General features: G+C 42.1%; 1 protein-coding gene and 2 pseudogenes across 8 annotated transcripts in view; all 3 read right to left on the bottom strand.

The window, feature by feature from the left end:
- Positions 1 to 6079, bottom strand: part of SEPTIN11 (septin 11) — an 87673-nt gene extending 81594 nt beyond the window's left edge. For all 8 annotated transcript variants that reach the window (XM_029944580.1, XM_029944558.1, XM_029944545.1 and 5 more), the window contains exon 1: positions 5904 to 6079. In XM_029944580.1, the coding sequence (XP_029800440.1) occupies positions 5904 to 5930 (27 nt within the window). In that variant the 5' untranslated portion in view covers positions 5931 to 6079. The remainder of the gene's footprint in view (positions 1 to 5903) is intronic.
- Positions 715 to 965, bottom strand: LOC115296149 (annotated as a pseudogene).
- Positions 6080 to 21271: 15192 nt separating the features above from the next.
- LOC115281498 lies at positions 21272 to 21714 on the bottom strand (annotated as a pseudogene).
- Between the last annotated feature and the right edge of the window lie 419 nt (positions 21715 to 22133).

The following is a 22133-nucleotide window of genomic DNA, read 5'->3' on the forward strand; positions in this document are numbered from 1 at the left end:
CCTTAAAAGGCTCTGTCTGATACCCAGAGCTTTGCACATGCCCTTCCCTTGGCTGAGTATACTTTTCCACCTCATTTTCCTTACTCATCCTTTTGCTTCCTTACTCATCCTTCAGAAAAATTTTTATAGAGCAGCAGAGATGGCATCTCAAATACTCAACATCATAACGTCAGCACCTACTCAGAGAGAAAGTATGAAAGAAATAGCTTATGAAACAGAAGAATTAGGAAACTAGGAATGACTATTGATGTGTTTAGGTTGTTGAGGGTTTTGTTTTTCAATTTCTAAGCAATCCGTATTACTTCTTCTATAAGAAAACACATATGAATAAAATCATAAATTCATCCCAAAGTAATGTTACTTAATTATCAAAACACTCACACACGCGCACATATATATGAGACATAATTCCCTTATAATTAATACTGGCTACAAAATGGAGTTTGGTATTACTTACAATTATATCAATATTCACATAGGCTGAATGTCATAGGCATATGAGTGTACTATCACCACAAAATGTCTTTACTTCTCAAATAGTTTTAAATTATAGCGATAAACATCAGTTCACCAGAGCCAAACTTGTTCTTAACAAGTAGAATTTTTATATCCAATCAAAGACTCTCACATCCTTCTGGGCCTATTCATTTGCAGGTAGGAGTAGAAATTGTAACTGGGTTCCTCATATCATGCATTCACATGTGATGTGCATCTTCACAGGCTTTCCAATTTCTTTAGGATAAAAGATGTGACTTTCAGCAGGGCCACATAGATGAAGAAATTCCATACGGAGGAGGTCACATCCTTGAGCATCTTCCCTTTCATCTCCTCAGGGTCCAGCTTTGGCACAAGTCCCTCAGTCAGAAACATCTCGGCTTTGCTTCTCCAGCCTCCAGCTGCCGCACTCTACGCTTTTCAGAGGCTTATGCTTTAAGCTGTGTATATTTTCACCACAATTTTTTAAAAGGAAGGTGGTAGGAACAAAGCTTCTGCTTGTTAGATACCAAAGACATTCTTTCAGGAGCATGAAGCCCGTCCAGCGTCTTCACCTCAGCCTGCCCCTCCTTCAACACATCACACGCAATCCCACGCAGTCACAGTTCAGCAGGTGGACAGAATGCAACCACACAGGTCAACTTCCTGCATCCTTTGACTTGAGCAAGACACTCACACTCAGTGGCGCAGATCCTTAAAAAGAGGGTTCTAATGCCTTGGTTCTGGCATGTGAGGGTACAAACTCCTGATTTCTACCTCAGACCAGGCCTGAGAGGATACAAATTTGGTTTCATATCACCAAGCAAATTATTTTAGAAGCCTGTCTCTATCACCTCAGCCCAAGTATTGTTTTTACGTTTTACAGTGGTTCCATTGATAGGTTGCCAGCAGGCCTCAGTGGGTCAGAGGCGGTACTGCTTAGTTGGGAGGGAGTTTTCTGTCAATCTGGATTTTAAAAACAATAACGACAAAGCAGTACGTAGGTCTCCTTGGGGAATGCTATAGAAGCTTTGGATCTGCTGGGTCTTTGTTTAAATAATGGTTCACTTCACTGACCCCAGTTGAGACAGGTTTAGCTAGCACTATGAAAGACAGGTTTCAATAAATTATAAAATCCAAGAGCAGCCCGTACCCACCCCATTCCCAATCAAGTTTAAAGTCTTATAAAGAGAAACACCAGCTTAGAAAACTCTATAGCATGCCCCACAGGAAGTCTAAACCCGAAGATCATTATCAGCTGTGGCATCATCAGTGGCTATAAACACCAGGTCTTCTGGCAATCAATCAAAGTAGGACATCCAAATCATTCACTCCTTTGTCTGGACACAGAGGGTGGCCCCTTTGAAAGCACTAAGCATCTTTGTCCATTATATGGGTGTCCAAATAGACAGGGCCTACCAGACACAGAGTTTGGTTTCTAAGCTGCAGTTTACAGGAGATGGGTTAAACTTGTGTAAATCTCACAAAGTTGATGAAAACATGCTAACAATCTAAGAGCTCTTATATCAGGATGGTGGGATAAGGGTAGTTTTGTTCTTTTAATCAATTCTGCAGGTCTGTTTTTCATTGCGATGTAAACACTTCATTTTTAAGGAAAATATTTTAAAACAAAACAACAAAAACTATAGCTTTCAAATTATTTAAAAAGGACAGATTACTGTACCTCAAACACTTCCAGCATTTCTTAGTAATTGCTTATAGAGTCTCAATGTGTAATTTATACCACTGACTAAAGAGTTTTAATTTTTAAAGACCTCCCCCTAGATGACAGTCTCTTTATCATTTAGAAAGCCATCCCCCGGACCTTCTTCAGCTCCATTAATCTTTTGCCAGGTACAAAAGAGCCAGAATCCTTCATGCAAGGGCCACACCATCAAGTCTTAGAAATGGCAATTGTGTAACAAGGGAAAATAACATTTCACTGTCAGTCCTCACCCTCCTCCCGCTGAAAACAGACGGTATCTTCAGGAACTGTCTCTAATGATTCCCAGACAAGATCTTTACCTGCACCATAAGCATTGACTCAGCAATAGGCACATAATTTCCTTTCTCCCTTAACGGCTTACCTACTCCATACTCACTGAAGTTCACTTCACCGTGCATGGACACTACATCTCTCAGAAAATAAAAGCTCCAAGTAAAAAGAGAACCCTGGCTCCTAGAACAGTACCTGGCACACAGGAGGTACTCAGTAAAGTTTTAAATGAGTGAATGAATGAACTTAGGTTTTTCCATTTCTTTTGGCTCCAAAGATAAAAGAATAATTAAATAGGTTTCTTGAAGGCTATCATGAGAAATCTCCACCCCTGTTAAAGTTTAAATACCTACCATCTGTTAGGGATAAAGAAAGAAATACTTTTGCATTGGGAAGAAGGCTGAACTGAATAACCTCTGAAAGTTCCTTTCAAGCCCTAGTCTCCATAACTTGAACACCACACCTTAAGAGAGAGTGGATCAGCTGCATGAAGCCTGATTCCCAGGAACAGTAAATTACCATGTTCTGCTTAAAAGAAAGATAAAAGCTGTCCTGGGACTTGGATGCAAAAGTACTAACTCATCCCAAATGTGGACAGGTCCCTAGGGGAAACGCTCTTGCTAATCATTAGTTATATCCTGGAACAGATGTGCGTTAGTCTTCTCAGAGCCACGTACCAGCACCGTCCAAAAGAAAACAGAGAAGCTAGGGGGTCGAGAGTAGAACAAACATAAACAGCATCACAATTTGAAGCCTTCGTTTTCCAGCCAACAAATCCACTTAAGAAACATCTTACTTCATTCAGCCTCAAGGTTTAAATTGCTATAACTGAATATAACTACTTCATAAGACAGAAAATACTGCATCTGACACCCAAGGATTTTTCTCCAGTAAAATCTTATTTACCTAGGATATCACACTAAGACACTCATGTTTAAGAACACCTAAAATTGAGAGCAAATTGTTCTAATTGAACTTTCCTTCAATTTGGAAGGGAGAGGCAGTTTGTGGGGGAAGGAGATCTGTTCATGGTTTCCCAAACAACTTTTTTAAAAAAGTCTAATTCTAAAGGAGTAACTAGGGAAACTCCATTCATACATAAATCATCTTTGGAGTAGTTCTTTTCTCTCAACACACCCTTCCTTTCATTTGTTCGAATCAGAGAATAGATAATGGAGCAGGAGGGACAGAGAATTCTAAGTTGGAGGATGTAGTGTTGATCCCTGGGAGCTGGGTGTGGATAGATGTGCATTCACAATTTTTGAAGATACAACTGTAGGCACCACATTTAAGAACTGAATGAACAAAGTAAAACAATTCAACAATTCGTTGGAAATGTATGAAAAGACTTTTCAACTTTGTAGTCAACTCTTGATCATTCATACCACAACTCAGTACCAAAAAAAGTCTTGTTTTTAAACTGCAACTTAATCTTAATTCCAGTGACAACAGGGAATGTGCAGAGAAAGCAGTTACCTCCTCTGTACACATGCACTTTTTAGAATCTCCTCTATTATTTGAATAAGAGGTCTTAGAGAAGAATTCTGTGGGATTAAGCTCACATCTGGTTAACAGACCTAGTGTTGGATATGATTATGGCCACACAACTAAATCTTAAATCCACATACTGTTCCTGTTTAACTGACATATATGAACTAACTCATTTATAGAAAATGTGCAGCAAATTATTTCTTCCACCTCCCCCAAGCCTCAAGAATGCACCAGCAATAGGTGTTACTGAACACTCCCCCCAAATTTGCAATTCTAGACTCTATCCAATTATCTTGAGCAGATATCAGTATTTTAGTTATGTAAATATGTGTCCTGGAAATACATACAGTGTGGGGACGATGAGAGAGGGAGTAATTTAACCAGAAAAACTTGATCTCTCTGTACCTCAATTTCCCCCACCAGAAAAATAAAGGGATTAGCAGAGAGACTCTGTAAATTCCCTCAGTAACAATAATCCACGACCACTAATTATCAAGGGCATAACGTGCGCACGAGAAAACCTGAATTCTTAAGCGTTTTAGGTCATTAAATATTAGAATATAAAATGCCCCAAAACCCCAGTTACACTTCAATAGGACCACAGCACACTGTGACAGTGGAAAACGTCTTTGAAAACACCGCTGCAGCCAAACCACCAAACCGAGTTAGAGCACACAGAAGGACCCCGCGAACTTCCCGGGGCGGGGTGGGGGCGGGGGCAGCAAAAGGCGCGTGTATCTGGAGAGGAGTTCCAGAAAGAGCTGGGAGTCTGAGCACAGCCTTGCATCCCTGGGGCTTCAGAGCTTCCAGTACGTCTGTCAGTCTTTCATGTGGAACTACAAGACCTCTCCAGCCACCACCTGCGGCCACACAGATGGAGGGAGATGAGAAAAGGAAAAGCAAGGAGGTGGTAGAGCGGGAAAAACCTCGCTCGAGGCGCGCCCCAAAACTGGTGCTGAGAAAGTGGACTTCGAACACCGACAAAGAAATGGGGAAAGACAAGGAAAGAAGACTCCGCCTTTCCCACCCGGCTCCGCTCCTTCCAATAAAAAAGGAAGGGCCGCCGCCGCCCCTTCCCCCCCCCCCCACGCCCCGCCTTTTACCCTGGGATGCGGAGCACCCACGGAGACCGCACCCTCAAAGTCCGGCTCTGAATCGCGAGCCGAACTGCACCCCACCAGGCGCTGCCTCTGCCCGGCTGACGAATTCGGGGAGGGAGCGCACCCTCGGTCCTTCTCTTGCCCCGGGCACCGGGTTCTCCACTCACCCGCCCCAACCTTCCTCTTCCTCGCGTCCCCGCCTCCTCGGTTCGCCGCCCCCGGTCTTCCAACCTCCAAGCATTTTAATACTTCCACCCACCACGACAAGGGGGCCTTGTGAAAACTTTGTGTGTGTGTATCTAGGGCTTTTGTCCACATCCTGGGCAGGGCCAGGTCAGCCGGGTGAGTGCCTGGGGGTGTCCCGGATCTCACAATGGGGAAGCCACCACGGAAATCCCACCCTTCCATTTCTGACCCGCTTCTACAGCTGCGTGACAGCGTGCTTCGGGGCACAATTCCCATGCCCTGGTCGCCCCTCGGCGCCTCTCTAGACCGTCACGAGAAAAGGTGTGCACGCCAAGAGGGAGGCAGCCGAGAAGCACTGAGGTTAAAAGAAACCCTTTAAAAGGGAAAAGAGGGAAGGGGTCCTATCTCTCCCACATCTCCGGAATCCGGGCGCGATGAAGCGATACACTGTTGCATCACGTAGTAGCCCAGCCTCTAGTCTCCTAGCCCTCCCCTCAGCTCCAGACGCGCGCCCAATCTCATGCACACACCCACAGCCGCCACCATCCGGAGCCCCCGCCCGGGCCCCGGTATTCCCCGCCGGCACCCGCCTGAAAGCGGGGACCACCCAGCGCCACAAGCACCGCAGGCAAGCGTGGTGAGGCCCCAGCACTCACAGACGGTCTCCCCACGGCCACGGCCATCGCGGCTGTGGCTCCGACTCCGGCTGCGCCCGGGTGCTCTCCACCGACACTGGCTGCCGCTCGCGCTCGGGCTCCGGCTCGCCTCCCCCGCGCCTCCCTCGCGGCTGCGCTCTGCTAGCACCCGGCTCCCGCTCGCAGCCAGCAGCATCTGCTCCCCCCCACGCCGCCGCCCCTCCCGCTTTATTAGAGCAACATGGCCACCCGCCTGGAAGGGACCATTTGCTTCCCCAGGAAGGGGAGCGAGTCTGCGCGCCCGGGTTGAGGCTGTGGGAGGTGGGGTGGCGTGCGGGCCTCCAGCCGGGGTCAGCAGGCTCGGGCAGCAGGGCTCGCCCTCAGCGAAGGTAGCCGTGGGCCCCGAAACGACCCTTTCCAGTGCCACTGAGACTCCCCCAGCCTGTACTCTGGTCGACACCCCCCGCTCCACAACGTGCTGGAGTCCGAGTAAAATCCTGGGCGCGGAGGTCCCAGCCTCGGGTTCCGCCACGCGCTTCACCAAGCCGGAGAGGCTGCGGAGAAGGTGAAGGGACACTGGGGCAAGACGGATCCGTGGGGTCAGCATGTCGCGGAAAGTTAGCCCAGGGCAAGCACGCTCCACCCGGAGGAACCAGCTTGGAAGGGTTGCGGGCCAGCCGGGGAGAGAGAGCTCAGTGGGCGATCGAGGTGGGGCTGGGCAGACCCCCACGAGGGAGGCGTTGCCCCTCCACAATTCTTTTCATAAGGGAGAGTCTCAAAGGCAGGCAGGTGGAAGCTGTCACTAAAGCGCGGCTGGGTAGGGGATCACAGTGGAGAGAAAGAGGCCATAGTAGTTGCTGCTGCAGACGACCGAACCACCGCCGGCTGGAGAGGAAGAAAAGAACGCCCCCGCTGGAGAATTAACACAGCTGTTGGTCGCCGCAGAGCGTGGGGCCAAGGCCTTCCCGGGTGTAACGGGAGGTCGTTGGTCACCCGTGGGGGCTCAGCCGACCTTTTTTGCTTGCTGGAGACAAACCCGACGACGCGGAGGCGCGCGGACGGCATTGCGGTTGGGGAGGGACGCGGCGACAGCGCCGGGCTGCTGACCATGGAGTCGGCGCAACTCCGGCCGCGTGGGGCTGGAAAACCCCGCTGTGGGGAAGGACTTGTGCCGCAGATGTTGGGGGCGTTAGCTGCGTGTCTGTGTGGCGGACGGAATGGCAGGGTTCTGGCGCTTGCTGGGTGGCGAGGTGTGCCAGAGGTGCTGTAGGTTGCCGCGGCCCCTCGTGGAGCCGCAGGGTCGGTCCACGAGGACAAGATGATTGGGGATAACGACCTATCCACAGCTGGATTGGAAAACCAGTTGGATTGCAGAGTGGGTAAAGCGAGGTGCGGAGATGAAGGGCGGTGATAAGCCCACGCGATCGCGCCCTCAGGGAAAACCCGGGCCTATTGAATTAGGTGAAAGACAAGCTGCCTGTGTAGACTGAGGCGCCTCAGAGTCTGACCTAAGCGCCGGGGTTTCTCAAGGCCTTGCGTCTGCCTCTGTCCTCGGGTGGGCCGCAGGGTTCGAACGCGCCGCCTTTGGCTAAGGATGAGTAGGGGCCCCGAGCGTGGGTCCAGCGGCTGTGAAGGAGACCCTGGGTTGCCCTGGGAAAAGCTGAGGGGCTCAGTGCTGAATTCCACCCTTAAGGTGAGAGGACGAATGAAAGAAAGATGAGGGTCTCTGAATGGAGACCCAGTGTGTGGGCGGGCCAAGACTAGCAGAGAACGAAACGAGTCCGTTTTGACCAAGATCTGACTTTTGAAGACGAGGACCAACATTTATGTCATGAATACAGTAGGCACTCTCGAAGTGTTGAATTAAGATTACCGTGGGGCGTCTGGGTGGCTCAGTCGGTTGATGAGACCTTCGGCTCAGGTCTCGCGGTTGGTGGGTTCAAGCCCTCTGTCGGGCTCGGTGCTCACCTCTCAGAACCCGCAGCCTGCTTCGGATTCTGTCTCCCTCTCTCTCTCAAATACAAATAAACATTTAAAAAAATTTTTTAAGATTACCGTGTTATGGGTGATGTGCAAAGGGAAGGGGAAAAGAGAAATACTTTGATCTGCTCTCTGTATATAGCCATTTTTTTTCCTTCTCCCTAAGGGAGGATTAGACAGTGGCAACTGCTCACGGACCAAAGGTCTCAGGTAAACGCTATGAAAACATCGCTCCTCACCTTGCCAACCAGATGGAAGGGCAACTGGAAACCAGATCTCCATTTTGTGTTATATTGACCAAACAAGATAGCAGGATTTAATTGTTTTTATTTTTATGTACTTCTTCGGTTTGTAAGAGTTTATGTTGAAAATCTCTGATTAGATTGTGAGAATATGAACTTCCTGTCTTGGGTGGGTTAGTTTATTCTCATCACAAAAGCTTAAAGACACTTATTCCAACAGTTGCATTGCTAGAGGAAACCCTTTTAGGACAAAATCATCGCAATTTACCCCATTTCTGCCTCAATTTTTTCATTGACATGGAGCAATGCCTTAAATCCCCCCCCCACCCTGTTTTTTGTTTGTTTTGGCAGGTAGGCATAAATATATTTAATAAAAACACAATTTAATTACTTTTGACCAAGAAGGCTATTTCAGAATGTCATTTTCCATTGTGAAGTGTGAAGTTATTTAAATAATCATTCTACAACCAGATTCCCTAGGTTCAAAAACACTGGCTTTGGGGCGCCTGGGTGGCTCAGTCGGTTAAGCCTCTGACTTCGGCTCAGGTCAGATCTCACGTTCGTGGGTTCGAGCCCAGCGTGGGGCTCTGTGCTAACAGCTCAGAGCCTGGAGCCTGCTTCCGGTTCTGTGTCTCCTTCTCTCTCTGCCCCTGCCCCTCTCATGCTCTGTCTCTCTCTGTATCAAAAATAAATTAAAACATTAAAAAAAAAAAAACCTCTGGCTTTACCACTTAATAACTGTGTGACTTGGGCAAATTACTTAACCTTTCAGCACTTCAATTTTCTCATTTTCAAATCTGTTTAATAATACTTCCTCCCTAATAGAGTTGCTAAGGGATTAGATTACCTTTTTAGATTATACTGTGGTAGGAACTAAAAATTTTCAAATGTGAATGCCTCTCTCTTAACCAGTGTGCAGTCTGCTGAGAGATGTTTAAACAATTCTGATAAGACAAAACCCAGAAAAGATATATGAATTATGGGATTTTAAAGTATAATAGAAGGAACTATTCACTCTACCTGTCAGAACAGGAAAAGGTTCAAGGAGGTAGGAGAGACAGCAAGGAAGACATTCTACATTGTTCCTTTAGCCCAAGGAGCAGTAACTGCTTCTTAATGTGACTAGTTTTAGAATACCTTGCTATCTCTTATTCGTCCTTCTAACTTTGCCTACTTAAGTGCTTCTCAAATATCAGTACCGGTAAATCATTTAGGGATCCTGTTTATTTTAATTTTTTAAGTCTATTTACTTATTTTGAGGGAGAGAGAGAACAAGCACAAGTCAGGGAGGGGCGAAGAGAAGGAGAGACAGAATCCCAAAAAGGCTTTGTACCATCAGTGCAGAGCCCAAAGCAGGCCTTGAACTCATGAACTGTGAGATCATGACCTGAGCTGAGATCAAGAGGCTGGACCGACTCCACTACCCAGATGCCCCTTGGGTTCTGTTTAAATGCAGAGTCTAATGTACTATGTCTGGTGGGTCCTGAGTCTCCAGTTCCCTCTGGCTCCCAGGTGGTGCTGATACTGCTGGTCTGGTAATCAATCATACTGGACCAGCAAGGGTTTACATTTGTAAACCTTGTAAAGCAGTTCTTTTAAGTTTCTTTACTTGAAAAACCTACATTAAATTCTTTTTTCCACAAAGAATTTGATAGATATAGAAGGAAACACAAAAAAAATTGAAATAGTCATTCATGAGCTCAATCTCTTTCCCTATTGTGAAAACATTTGTTAAAAAACCCATTCTGCGGTCACCTCGCTGGCTCAGTGAATAGACCCTCCAACTCTTGATTTCGGGGTCTGTAAGTTTGAGCCCCACATTGGGTGTAGAGATTACTTAAAAAAAATTCTAAACATTGTAAATTTACCAGTAATTACCAAACTCTCTCTCACTTTTTATGCTCTGACAATCAGGACAATATTTGCTCCTCTTTAATCTTCTGGCATTTCTTACTTTTCTCTGGCTTTCCAAAGCTTACTGGTATTGATTCCACAATCACTTATGCAAAGTGTTTCATGGATAATTCATTTAGGCCTGGAAAGTTTAACTCACTTAAAACAATTGGTTGCTCATTTACCACATTGGATTTTAGTAGCCTTTTAATCATTAAAATAAATTATTTTTTCATTAAAAAATTATTATCTTTGAGAAAGAAGACAAAAGTTCAGGGGTCTTGCCCCCACCCTTTTTTTTTTTTTGTCATTTTGATAGTATTATAACCTCAGAACCCAAGAAGTGGCTTTCATCCTTTCTTATTCACCTTCTTGTGGCAAGCATTACTTGAAAAATGAAAAAAAATTGGGAAATTCCTTTGTATTTTTTAAAAGCAAAAATTATCTAAGCCTCCAGGAAAGTATCCATCCTCATAGACTTGTGCCACTCTTTAATACATGCTTCTTTAAAATCTGATCTTGTTAAGAAACACCCTGTGAAATGATATGCTCCCTGGAATATGAGGACTTGGGCTCTGGCCACTCTCTTTGGCAGCCAGCCCTGGAGTAGGGTCTGCTCCTCTGGCTCTGGCACCCCTAATTATCAGATCATTCCTTTCTCCCAGGAGCCACATTGCCATGTCCATTTTTATTTCTCTTTGTGAGCCTAAAAAAAAATTGTGTAGTTGGAAGTCCCTCTGACTACTAGATATTGCCACTGAGAAGAGAACCCTATATATACACCTGTATATTCCAACAGTGGTATCACTTCGATATTCTCACCTTTTGTCTCAACCTATTCATTCACTAGCTACCATTCTACCATTATCAGTTTCCACCAGCTGAATAATTCTATTGCATGGGGATACTCTACACCTACATTTCTTGTCTTGTAGATTTGTTCCTTTTGAATGATGTAACAGTTATTTCAGTCATAAGTTCCTAGCTATTTCATCTACCAATATCTTTTTGATTGTGTTCGTTTCCTTCTGTTAATTTTTCCAAGTTCCTTTTGCTTTGCCATTAATTCAAAAATCACCAGCCCTATATTCCACATTCCTTCTGTTTTCATTTAGTCTACCTAGATCAACAGAAGTGGATATTGGTCAGTTGTTATGATAAATTTTAGCAAATTACACTTACATTATACTCGGTAAGAGTATAATAGAATCAGCCACTGCAAGGCTGCCTCGATGGCAAAAAACATGGGCTTGCAAGTCAGAACAATTGGGCTCATGTTCCTGCACTGCCAAATATCATATGCTATGCAATTTTTTAAACTGATACATTGATTTGGGTTTAAGCTATTTCTATAATAGAAACACCCCAGGGATGCCTGGGTGGTTCAGTCCATTAAGCAACCAACTCTTGATTTCTGCTCAGGTCATAATCTCACAGTTGGTGAGTTCCAAGCCCTTTGTTAGGCTCCACACTGACTCTTTCTCTGCCCTTCCCATTCTCTTTCTCAATAAGAAAAAATTTTAAAAATTATTAAAGAAAAGAAACACCCTAAAATTCAGTGACCTGAAAAAGACAAATGTTATATCTCATGAAAAGTTCAGGAGGTGGTGAGCAATTCCAGAGGCCTGGTAGCTGTGCTTCTTGAGGTCATCCAGAAGTCCACGTTCCTATTGGCAATCTTGTTGCTCCATCAAGTTCTCATTATTACCTTGTGTACTCTGATCAAACCTGGTTCACCAACACTGTATCCATAGTCTAGCCCATGGGAAAGATGAAAAAGATGAAGAGACAATGGAAGGGAAGCAATTTCCTTTTAAGGAAATGACCTGAGCATAGCATGCATCACCTCTGCTCACAATCCACTGCAAAAACTCAGTCACACAAATGTACTCAGCTGCAGGGGAGGCTGTGATCTCTTCCATGGCACCTAATGCCATGCTAAGACTTAGGTAGAGGACCCTATTTATAAAAGGAGGGAATGAAAAACAAATACTGGGGGAAATCAGTCTCAGATGTACTATATTTACATAGTTTGAATTTTGTTTTAATGTTTATTTTTGATAGAGACAGTGTGAGTGGGGGAGGGACAGAGAGAAATGAAAACTGAAGCAGGTTCCAGGCTCTGAGCTATCAGCACAGAGCCCAATGTGGGACTCAAACTCATGAGTGGTGAGATCATGACCTGAGCCAAAGTCAGATGCTTAACCAGCTGAGGCACCCAAATGCCCTTATATTTACATAGTTAAAAAATTATAATATGAAATTGTATAGAATGAAGTCTCTCACTTGATACACCATCTGTCCAGTCCCCATTCCTTTCCCTGACAGATAAATAATTTATTAGCTAGCGTCTGGGTATCTTTCCAGAGTTTTCTTAAAGCAACTTTAAGCAAATTTAAGTATATATTCTTATTTCATACCCTATCCCAAGTTTTACATAAAAGAAAAATCATGCAGGGGCACCTGGGTGGCTCAGTCGGTTGAGTGTCTGACTTTAGCTCAAGTCATGATCTCACGGTTTGTGGGTTCGAGCCCCACATCAGGCTCTGTGCTGACCACTAGCTCAGAGCCTGGAGCCTGCTTCAGATTCTGTGTCTCTTTCTCTGCCCCTCCCCTGTTCATGCTCTGTCTCTCTCTTTCTCTCAAAAATAAATAAATGTAAAAAAATTTTTTTAAATAAAAAGAAAACCATGCATATCATTCTTTACCTTATTTTGTTTATTTAACACTATTTTGTATATCCTTTTATATGACTGACTAGTTATCTTCCTTATTCTTTTATATTTTATATTCTTTTACTGCTGCCTAGTACTTTTAAGGCTGTACCATCTGTTTAATAGTACCATTGATAAGTTCAGGGTTGTTTCAAATCTTTTGCCATTACAAATGATGCTGAAATAATAACCTTGTGTTTGTAATTTTGAACATAAGAAAGCATATTTGTAAGATACATTTCCAAAAGTAAGATTAGCCAATCCTATGATATTGAGCCAGTCTCTTGATCTTGTTAAGTCCCATTTTTCTTTACTTATAAAATGAAGTTCATATTTACCTCATAGATAGGGTCATTATGATGATAAAATAACTAAATATAAAGTTATTCTATGACAGTATCAAAATCATAGAGATACAATTATCAAAATACAAGATTTGTACTCTAAAAACTATATAACACTGCTGAGAGACAAAAAACCTAAATTGAGAAATAATATACTATGTTCATGGATTAGAAGACTCAATATTTTTAGTATGTAATTCTCCCCAAATCAATCTATGGATTCAGTGTAATCCCAATTGAAATCCCAGGGAGCTTTTGTAATAGAAATTGGCAATCTGTTTCTAAGATTTAATGCAGAAACACAAAAGACCTAGGATAACTGAAATAATTTTGATAAAGAACAAAGTAACAAAGTTGGAGAACTTAAACTATTTAATTTCAAAGCTTACTAAAAAGCTAAAATAATCAAGACATTGTTGAATTGGCCAAAGTATAGTCACATAGTTTTTGAATGATTCAGAAAATCCAAATATAGACCTATACATGTATGGCCAGTTGATTTTTTGATAAGGATGCCAAGGTAATTCAATGGGAAAGGATAGTTTTTATTTTTTAAAGACATCCTACTAGAACCATTACATGCCCATATAGATAAAAAGAACCTCAACCCTTATTTTACTTATACAGAAAGACTAAATCCAAATGGGTCAGAAACCTAAATGTAAACACTAAAACTAACATTTCAGGGTGCCTAGCTGGCTCAGTGGAGAATGCAATTCTTGATCTTAGGATCATAAGTTTGAGCCCCATGTTGGGCATAGAGATTACTTAAAAAAAAAAAAAAGTAATACTTCTAGAAAAAATCATAGTAAAGTTTTAATGGCTTTGGATTAGGCAGTGATTTCTTAGTACACAGAAAGCACTAACCAACCGGACATCATCAAAATTCAAACTCTGGCTTCTCCAAAGACAGTATTAAAAAAATGAAAAGGCAAGCCAGAAACTGGAAAAAATACATGTAATACTTGCAAAGAAATGTTCTTAATGGGCAAAACATGTGAATATACACATCATAAAAGAAGATCATGTTTGGCCAAATATGCATGAAATGACATCATTATGGAAATGAAAGTTAGACTATAGGTCGCACACACACACACACTCATACTCTGTCTCAAAAATAAACAGTAAAAATTTTTTTAACTATGTAAATATATTACATCTAAGACTGATTTCCCCCAGTATTTGTTTTTCATTTCCTCCTTTTATAAATAGGGTCCTCTACATAAGTTTTAGCATGGCATTTGGTGCCATGGAAGAGATCACAGCCTCCCCTGCAGCTGAGTACATTTGTGTGACTGAGTTTTTGCAGTGGATTGTGAGCAGAGGTGATGTGTGCTATGCTCAGGTCATTTCCTTAAAAGGAAATTGCTTCCCTTCCATTGCCTCTTCATCTTTTTCACCTTTCCCATGGGCTAGACTATGGACACAATGTTGGTGAACCAGCTTTGATATATGTAATTTATATATAACATATATGTGTAATATTATCTCACCTACTAGAATGCTGAAAATCAGAAAACCTGGCAATACTAATTGTTATGGAGGATATGGAGTACCAGGAATTCTGATGCATCGTTTGAGTGTAAAATATACAACCACTTTGGAAAACAGCTTGGCACATTCTTATAAAGTTAAACATCTATCATGTAACTCAACAGTTCCTATCAGACGTATTTGCACAAGAAAAATGACAACATGGATTCACAAAAAGAGTGTTTAAAGCAGCTTTATTTATAATAGCTAAAGAATGGAAAGAATCCAAGAGTCTGAACTGATTAGTTGATAAACTATAATATACCTATACATTTGGACACTACTTAATAAAATATACTATAGATACATGCAAAATGTGGATAAATCTAAAACATAGGCTGAGTGATGGGGGCTCAGTTGGCTCAGTCAGTTAAGTGCTCAATTTGGCTGACATTATGATCTTGTGGTTCACGAGTTCGAGCCCCACAATGGGCTCTGTGCTGACAACTTGGAGCCTGGAGCCTGCTTTAGATTCTTTGTCTCCCTGTCTCTCTGCTCCTCCCCTGTTCACGTTTGCTTGCTCTCTCTTGCTCTTGCTCTCTCAAAAATAAATTTAAAAAAAATTTAAAATAGGCTAAATGAAATAAACCACACAGGAAGTATATACAACGTGATTCCATTTATATGAAATTCTAAAAACAAATCTATAGTTATAGAAAGCAAATTAGCAGTGACCCAGGGTCTCAAGTAGGAGGATTGACTTGAAAAGGGCACATGAGAAATCTTTGAAGTAATGAAAATGTTCTATAATTGTAGTGATTATATGGGTGAATTTATTTGTCAAAGCTTATTGATCTATATACTTAAAATGGGTATGTATTCTTGTATATTATATATCAATAAAATTTATTTTTTAAATTACTATACCAATGTAGTTGCATTTATAATAAAAAACTGTAGGATAGGTCTTTTTCTCTAGAAGTCATCACATACCATCAAACTTCTGTTTAGACTTCCTGAATGCTTATTCTGTCAGGCGCCATGCAAAGTATTTTGTATGCCTATCTCATTTAGTCCTCACAGGAGCTCTCCCACATCGCCCCAGTTTACAAATGAGGATAGTGAAGCACAGAGACATTAAGAAAATTGTCCAGTGTCCAATCATCATTGTGACACTAGTAAGAGACAGAGCCAGGATTGAAATTCAGGTTTGTTAGACTTCATCATCCACATCCTTCATCAGGCTGTGTCCCTCCTTATCACTTGCATCTTTTTTAATGCAGCTCTTTGCAGTTTTACTTACCAAGAACAAACTGCAGTATTAAAATACTAACACAAGCTTTAGTATTTGAAGGAGAATCTTTAGATGGGAAAACACAGCTGACCAAGCAGACCTAATCTGATTCTTCCTGAGTAGAAGTAGTTTAGCACAACATGGAACATAGAAGGCACTCAATATACATTTGCTATTACTGTTGTTGTTCTATTATTTTATCTAACCCTTGGGGTTCTCTTCCTCCCTGCTGCCACTACTGTACTGATACCCAAAGTCCACTGATCCCATTTAACACTATGGCCTCAGTCTAGCCAAAACCTCCTCCCTATTTGCCCCTTAGCCTAATAGAAATTGTCTAGAACTTTTAAAACAAGACTTTAATGCTAGTGAAGTACAAAAGGCAAATAAGCAAAGTGAGTAACTAGGATACAGGGCATCTGAGTGACTCAGTCAGTTAAGCTTCCAACTCTTGACTTCGGCTCAGGTCACGATCTCACAGTTTGTGAGATTGAATGCCACATCAAGCTCTGTGCTGATGGCACACAGCCTGCTTGGGATTCTCTCCCTCTCTCTCTGTCCCAACCCTACTCTCTCTCTCTAAATTAATTAATTAACTAAAAATTTTAAAAAACCCATCTGGCTTACAAAATATATATTATTACCATTTAGTAAACATTTACCAAAATGTACTACACAAAAAAGCAAAATGTAAGAAATGTGTACTGTGCTACCATTTCTCTAAAAAGAGAACTTCTAAAAATGAACCTGTATAGAATATCTTTAGAAGGATGCACAGGAAGCTGGCAATAGTGTTTGCCTCTGTGGAAGGGCAGCTGGGGCAGGTGTGAGCCAAGGTAATAAACACTGTGGGTGACTCAACCATATCCATTTTATTCAAATGCATTTGGAAAACTGACTTTTTCTCCAGGGATGGCTCTGATTGGTATAAATATGGTTCCATTCCCTCAACAATGAGCTGTTATGAGTGACCCAATTCTGTCTAATGAAATGAGAGGAGAAGTTTGCTGGAAGCTTCTCAGATTTATGCTTTCTCACTCTTATGAGAAGTTCACAAGAGGTCAGCTTTTCTCTGTCTTGTTGGATGCAAACAAGGAAGCATGCGGCCCAAGTGTTTCCATCTTTGAAGTGTAAAAGAAATTCAGCCTTAGGCTAAAGCCCATGGACTAGATAGCAGAGTAGAGAAAGACAGACAAAATCTCGGTCCTTAACAATACCTTTAAGCTGCTATATCAACTAACTCTGAACTCCACCCTTCACCTCTCCTGATAAGTGAACTAATATGCTTCCCTGCCATCTAAGCCAGTTTTAGTCAGCTGACAAGTTTCTGTTACTTGCAGCTGAAAACAATTTTCCCTTTTAAATACCTCCTGTATTTTTATTTCTAAATCATGTGCATGTACAACTATTTTGAAAGACTTTAAGAGTTTATTGTGTTCCAGGCATTGAGAAATAGAGGGTATTCATCAAATATTTCTTTAATCTTAAGAATTTTTTTCTCAAGATGGAATTGAATGGATATTGAATTATATGAAATTGACACATATGTCAAAATGTCAAATATTGGCAATTTTGATCTTTATTTATTTTTGAGAGAGAGAGCACACGGGGAAAGGGCAGAAAGAGAGGGAGACACAGAATCCATGAAGCAGTCTCCAGGCTCTGAGCTATCAGCACAGAGTCCAATCGAGGCTAGAACTCACAGAGATCATGACCTGAGCTAAAGTTGGACGCTTAACCAACAGAGCCACCCAGGCGCCCCAAATATTGGCAATTTTATAGTATAAATTACTAACCATAGTGTTCACATAAAAGAAATCATACCCATGTTGGTACCAAGGACATCAGTCCTCCTGTGCCAATGCCCCAAATATTCTGGTCCTCGATGAACGTGATTTTCCCTAGTTGCTGGCTAGTTTCCTCATTTCTACTCCTACACCATAGACTTGATGGAGAGAGAAAGATAAGAGCCCAGTAAATCAGGTCACTATACATTTGTGCTATCTACACCTGTTTTTTTCTGTTTTTTTCTACTGCCTGACATTTCCTCTAGTAGCTATTCTATGCTTCTCACTTAAAGAGAAAACCAAGTATTCCCAACAGAGGTGCCATTATATACCCTCAAGTACAAGTTGGCGCATGTGTCCATAGCCCTCAGTATCCCTTCTCTTTTCCAAAACTGCTGCCCTCACACACTGCCCTCTTGATTGATGTTGGAGCAGAAGAAATATAGGATATATATTATGATATCAAGTATTACCCCAAAATGTAGTGACTTAATAAACAGTGATTGTCTCATAGTTTCTGTGGGTCAAGAAATCAGAAACAGCCTATGTAGGTGATTCTGGGCTCAGGGTCTCTTAATGACATCTCAGTCACAATGTTGAGGCTGCAGTCATCTAAAGGCTTGGCAGAGATAAAGGTTCTGCTTCCAAGGTGACTCACTCAGATGCCTGCAAATTGGCACTGGTTGTTGGTGACAGGACTCAGTTCTTCACCATGCAGGCTTCACCACAGGGCCGACTGAGTGTCCTTATGACATCCATAGTAGCTGACCTTCCCAGAACGAAGTGCTCCAAAACAGAGAAAACAGAAAATACTGGAGAGTCAGCCAACCCAGTGAGGACTTCGTGAGCAAATGCTACCCATCAGAGTCGTCTGTCTTTGGGCAGAGATGGCCAGGCTTTTACACCCACCCTGCTCAGTCACTAGATGACGGCTTCTGGAAGCTGTGACTTATGAGGGACATTTCTCTGCAGCTGAGGAATACTCTGAAGAAGCTGACAGTTGAGGCTGTTTGCTAACTGCACTCCCAGTGGCTGGAAAGTAAACCCTTCCTTGAAGCGGATCTGTGTTATATATTTGTTTACTACAAACCACTGGTTCTTTAAAGTTTTTCCCAGTTTCAAAGCTATTTATTTTTTTATTGGCTATCATTTTTTAATGAACATTCTATTAAAAATGTTTTTATGTTTGTAGAAAAGTTTTAAAAATGGTATACCTCATATGACTCATACTCAGTCTCCCCTATTATTAACATCTTATATTTGCATGGTACACTTGTTAGAATTAATGAACCTATACTGATACATTATTATTAGCTTAAATCCATAATTTATTCAGATTTCCTTTATTAGGTAATTCAGATTACCTAATGTCCTTTTCCAGTTCCAGCATATTTAGTTGTCATGTCTCTTTGTGCTTCTCTTGGCTATGACAGTTTCTCAAGCTTTCTTTGCTTTTGATGACCTTGACAGTGTTGAGGAGTACTGCTCAAGTGTTTGGTAGAATGTTTTTCAACATGGATTTGTCTGATATTTTCCTCAAGCTTAGACTGAGGTTATGAGTCTGTGGCAGGAAGATGAAAGAGGTAACGTGCCATTCTAATGACGTCATACAGTGTAGATGACAAACACTACCTCAGCCCAATGATTAAGTCAATATAAACAATGAGTCATGTTGATAGTACAGTATCTGTGATATGACATGATGAGAATAGCAGTGGAACCTGTTTCAGTTGGCTACGGAGTCCCTTTAACATACCTTCTTTATTGATTTTTGGTTTTGTTTCTGGGTGTGGTTTTTTTGTTTTATGGGTTTGGTTTTGTTTTTCAGCACTTTCTTATGTTCTGGCACTACAAAATGCTTCACGCTTATCTTGTATATTCCTTGTTCCATTTCTTGATTCTGCCATTTCTCTAATGGGCTTTGGTTCCTTTCACTGGAGGATGGTACTAGAAACCAAGATCTGGGAGCTAGAGGTGCTCACTGCTAATTGGGATGCGGTTGCTTCTAGGCCCTTTTAGCTGTCGGAGTAAGGAAATATGTGTGTATACTTAACTGTGTATTTGCATATATCTACACATATCTTTACATGTAGTGATTTATATCTATATGAAGATAAACATGAGTCCATGCTGATGTCTCCAACTCAAATCCATTAGTCCATAGAACAGTCTAGCCTTCTTCTTTGTAACCGCCTGCTTCAGCAATGAGAACCCTGGCTCAAATTATCCATAATTCATTTACTGAATTGTTCAATCTCAGTGTACTTGTGTATTAGTGTCAGAATTGTTAACATATATGCTACAAGAAACAACTATATCAATCGGAACCCAGTGTTTATTATGTGTTCTACCTTGTGTACAGTTTCTTTTGACTTTAATCTACAGACTCCACTCATTTCCAGAGTTACTCAGGTCAACACCTTTCCCTTCGGCTCTCAGTAAGGAATTTTCATGCATCTGTAATACAGTTAGATTCCTTTGTTACACTCTGTGTTCCATCCTGGGATCCCCAACCTTCTAAATGATTTTTTTGTTAGTTTGCATTCATTAAGGTTCCCTCTTTATGCTGTAAAGTTATGTGGGTTGTGACAAATGCAGAATGTCATGGTTTCATTCCATATGATTCATACAGCATCATGAAGAACAGCTTCACCACCCTAAAGCATCTTCAGTATTATACCTGTTCAAGCTTTCCCGACCCACTTATAACCACAGATTGGTTTACACAGCTTATAGTTTTGCCTTTCCCAGAATGTCATAGAAATGCAAGCATATATTACATAGGCTTTTCAGACTGACATTTCTCAGATAGCAATATGTCCATACTTCCTTTTGATCTTAAATTCAATATCCAAATACTATTGGGTAGAAACAAGTTCCTACAAAGAAAATTTTAAGAAGTCTTAATTAGGCTATGATTTTTTTTTTTTTGCACATTTTGAAGCCTTTGATCTGTTTTGATGTTTTATAGGAAGGCCCTCTACACTCTTGGTATCACTGGGTATCACTTTTTTTTAATGTTTTTATTTATTTATTTTCCCTTTGGAATCATTTTTAATATTTAGTGAGCACTTTTTTCCTGTTTTGGACACACACATTCAGGTCTCTAAGAGCCAAAAGGGCAGGGGAACTGAGCTCCCGCCCTGTCCCCCACAGTCCCCATCCTGCGGTTGAAGCTGCCCTCCCTCCTTTCCAACACAGAAATTCACAGTGGCTGCCTTACGCTGCAGCTGCAACACGTTACGGATTTCATACTGTGTGCATGTCCCTTCCCAACATCTCCATGCTTAAAAACAAAACTGGCCAGGGGCACATCCTTCCCAGCGGCATCAGTTCCTATGCCGCGATCGGATAGTTGAGGAGATCTTCCGGTCGCGAGTTATCTAGTTAAAGGGGTGGGATGGCCAGAGCTCCGGTAACCGTCTGCATTGCTGCACTCTGCTATCAGAGTGAGGACAGAAGACACGGGACAGCGTGGAGGGCACAGCTGCAAGTGGGGAGTCTCCGTGACACACCGAGGAGAATTCTCTCCGCCCGGTTGAGATAAAGCAATGTGCCAAAGTTAAAAACAGAAAAGGAAAAGAAGAGAAAGAAGAATCCAAATAATCAGCAGTTCAAACACTACTGAATTTTCAAACTCGTCCCACCAAGACAAGTCATACAGCAGTAACATTCTAGATCTTCCCGGGAAGTGAAGGTCGAGCCCCTGGCACTCCTCCTGAGAGCCCTGTATTAGGCCCCAGAAGTATCTGCCTTGCTGCGGTTATTGCTGCTGCTCCATTTGCAACTTCTCTGTCTCGAAGACAACGGGAAGGACGAGGATCATGAAGGAAGTGGTCCCGATCCACCAGGCTGCCCTGGAAAACCTGTACCCTTTTTGAGCCACAAAGACGGAGAGATCAAAAGTGGCTCCAGCCGCGGACCGGACCCTCTCTGGGATCATCTCTGTCAGACCCCACAGTCCCTCCGACAGGGTCTCATCTAGCTCCTCGTCGTCTTCCTCCTCCAGTTCCTCCTCAGTCTTCTTGGCATCGCCTTTCGGAAGCAATTCGTCCGGGGACAGAGACGCCCCAGGACCGCCAGCGGCAGCGGTGGTGGCCATGGCTGCAAGGGGACCTATGTTTTTATTTAAATTTCAGCTAGTTAACATGCCATGTTATATTCGTTTCGGGTGTACCATATAGCAATTCAATATTTCCATACATCATCACTGAGTATCACTATTAAAAATCTTTGCCATTTTCATAGTAACAAATGACAGTTTGTAATTTTTTTAATCTAAATTTCTATGACAATTAGTGATTGAATTTTTAAAATATTTTATTAGCCATTATTTTATTTTTGTAAATTTTCTACTTATCTGATTTGCCTATTATTTCCATAAGGAGTATTTAACTTTTTTCTTGAATTACAGAAGTTGTTATACATGAAAGATATCAACCATTGTTATAGATATATGAAGTCATCTTTCTGGCTACAAAACTGCCCATTGTATGAGTCCATCAACATTTTGTAATCATT

This window comes from Suricata suricatta, chromosome 1 (genome assembly GCF_006229205.1).
Source record: "Suricata suricatta isolate VVHF042 chromosome 1, meerkat_22Aug2017_6uvM2_HiC, whole genome shotgun sequence".
Taxonomy (NCBI): Eukaryota; Metazoa; Chordata; class Mammalia; order Carnivora; family Herpestidae; genus Suricata; species Suricata suricatta.